Below are 2,388 nucleotides of genomic sequence, written 5' to 3'. Positions count from 1 at the left end.
TTTGCTTAGTTTTTGAGAGATTTATCAGCTCATCATTTGTCCATGGGTTCAGTTTCTTCTTTTTGTTTGCTCTCCGCTGACATTAGGATAGATGGATTATAGAATGAGATTACATTAAATTGTTCCAATCCTAGACCTAATTTCAGATGGACATATTGAATATCCTCACCTTCTGATTTAAAATCATGACAATTTATTTTTGTGCTTACATAGCAGGAGATACCTCCACCTTCTTTTTCCTTTCTTGTTATATTATATGAATTAAAGCCAGGAATATTAAAGAATTTCAATTCAGATTCATCTAGCCAAGTCTCAACAAGGGAAATAATTGCTATACCAGGATATGCATCAATGTATGATTTTATTTTATCAAGCTTCTCCTTTGCTCTTAAGCTTCTGACATTGAGATATAGGCAGGAAATTGCTTTATCTTCTAGTTTAATATTTTCAATAGGAGAGTGTTCAACTCTATGGTTATGACACTCCATGACAGGTATTTAAGTCAATTACTCTGTTTTTATTTTATTAATAGCTTCACTAATGTCTTCAATGGTTTTGATTTCATATCTTGCGCTACTTGTTTTTGCACCATTGCCTTCTTTAGGAAGGGATTTTTTGATCCAGATTTTGGATGCATCATCCACCCAGACATGGGTCAGGATGTTTTCTTTAATTTTAAGGTTTTTGGACTCAAGCCTGGCCTTGTAAGCTATGTAGCTTTTCTCTTTTGTCAATAGCACATTTAGGAAGATTCTTGAGTGGTCCCCATCGTATCCTATCTGGCTGGCTAAGATCTTCTTGCCTTGCCTCTTGTACTTCAGTTCGTTACAAAGTTCCCTTTGAACAAATTTAACCACTATTGGGTTGCTGATTTTACGTGGATCCCTATGGATGGCATCTATATTAGATTTATTTATAGATACATTGCAGACTTTCCCAATGTCTCCGATGATTTCAAAGAGATTTTCATCCTCAACCGATGGTACACCGAAGATTTCAAGAGTGTTTCTTCTCCCATATTCATTCATATGATTAATAGTGTCCATACATCTGTTAAGATCTTTTTGTAGAGCTTCATTTTTAGTTTCAAGTGCATGAATCCTGCGAGTGTTCGCGTCCGCCTGCTCTTCAACCAACTCAAGCCGACTTTTGATTTGCTCTACTCCAGTCTTCAAGTCATGGAGCACTTCAGCTTGTTTATCAAGTTTAGAGTTCATTTTTTCATCTTGAAGCTTCATTTGCGCTAGTATGGCTTGAGTTCCATTATCTAGGTGACTTGTGCTGTCAACATCGAGCATGCCGGCTGGGCGACTAACCTCACTATCTTGACAGTTCTTGCATTCGTATATAAAGTGATTCTCAGTAGGTCCTGATTGGAGTTTTCTTGCACATTTGGTCTTGTGGACTGGCTTGAAGCATTTTCCACAGTCCTGTGCTGCAGATCTCCCGTCAAAACTTTTTTTACACACATAACACAACTCGTTGCCTCCCATCGTCTCACCGCCTTGTATTTAACATATGTAAATTTTGTATATACTCCTTTCATAAGCACAAGTCAATTAACTGCTCACTCTCTGCAGTAAGTAAGAATAATCCTGCATAGCATCATCCTTGTTCTGGAGAAAGAACTAACATATTTAGACTTCCCAAACGCCTACCTACTTGAACTGAAATTCTGTTGAATAAAGATAATCTTCAACATTTCTAAGTCTGAATATAAGTCTGTCTACATTTTAAGCATCTGGTTAGTTTCCACACCATTATTTTTCTCTTAGATCAAGTGATGTAAAATAAGTTCAAAATAATATTGCTAAGAAGTAATTATTCTTTACTTTTCAAAAATCAGAGCTGGACATGTTAAATTACATCAGTACAGAAGTGGGGAGAGAGAATGTTAAACTTTAAAAGGTGGAAGGAAATTAATTAGTTGTTAAATCCCACACAATGATACTGCAAGTATTCTTGGAAACAATATGGGGAAAAAGTCCTCGTTAGTCTTAAAAGAAAGCAGATTTAAAAATATATATATAAATACATATATTTCATCAATACCATAAACATACTATCAATACATAACTAGGTTGAAACTTTCGTTTTAGGTGCTTATTATTTGAGAGGTCTAAACTGCTAACAATGTCTAAAGAAAATATACATACATTAACATTAACATAAGACACAGCAACAAGTTAAAGGAAATGTGACTACAGATTCAGATAAGAAAAGCAGATTGAATAGATTACATTATTCTTTGGTACATCATGTTGATAAAGATATTTTACAGAAAATAAAATTACAAAATGGGGAAACATCTAGAGGACCCCCCTCCTGGAGGACCCCCCCTAATATTTTTAATATTAAAATAATCCAGAAAATCAGAATAATATTTTT

At 34.8% G+C, this 2,388-nt stretch overlaps 1 protein-coding gene across 1 annotated transcript; it reads right to left on the bottom strand.

The window, feature by feature from the left end:
- Positions 1-506: 506 nt before the first annotated feature.
- On the bottom strand, positions 507-1,493 carry LOC127748777 (uncharacterized). The gene has a single exon (XM_052263613.1). It carries the CDS (start codon positions 1,491-1,493, stop codon positions 507-509), a length of 987 nt encoding a protein of 328 aa, XP_052119573.1.
- Positions 1,494-2,388: the final 895 nt, after the last annotated feature.

Source organism: Frankliniella occidentalis, unplaced genomic scaffold (genome assembly GCF_000697945.3).
Source record: "Frankliniella occidentalis isolate FOCC.00 unplaced genomic scaffold, Focc_3.1 Scaffold13, whole genome shotgun sequence".
In the NCBI taxonomy this organism is placed as follows: Eukaryota; Metazoa; Arthropoda; class Insecta; order Thysanoptera; family Thripidae; genus Frankliniella; species Frankliniella occidentalis.
This window is presented reverse-complemented; position numbering and strand designations above follow the sequence as displayed.

Bases quoted from the DNA above. Each gene is read 5' to 3' on its own strand.
- LOC127748777 (XM_052263613.1), bottom strand. From the start codon at position 1,493: ATGGGAGGCAACGAGTTGTGTTATGTGTGTAAAAAAAGTTTTGACGGG.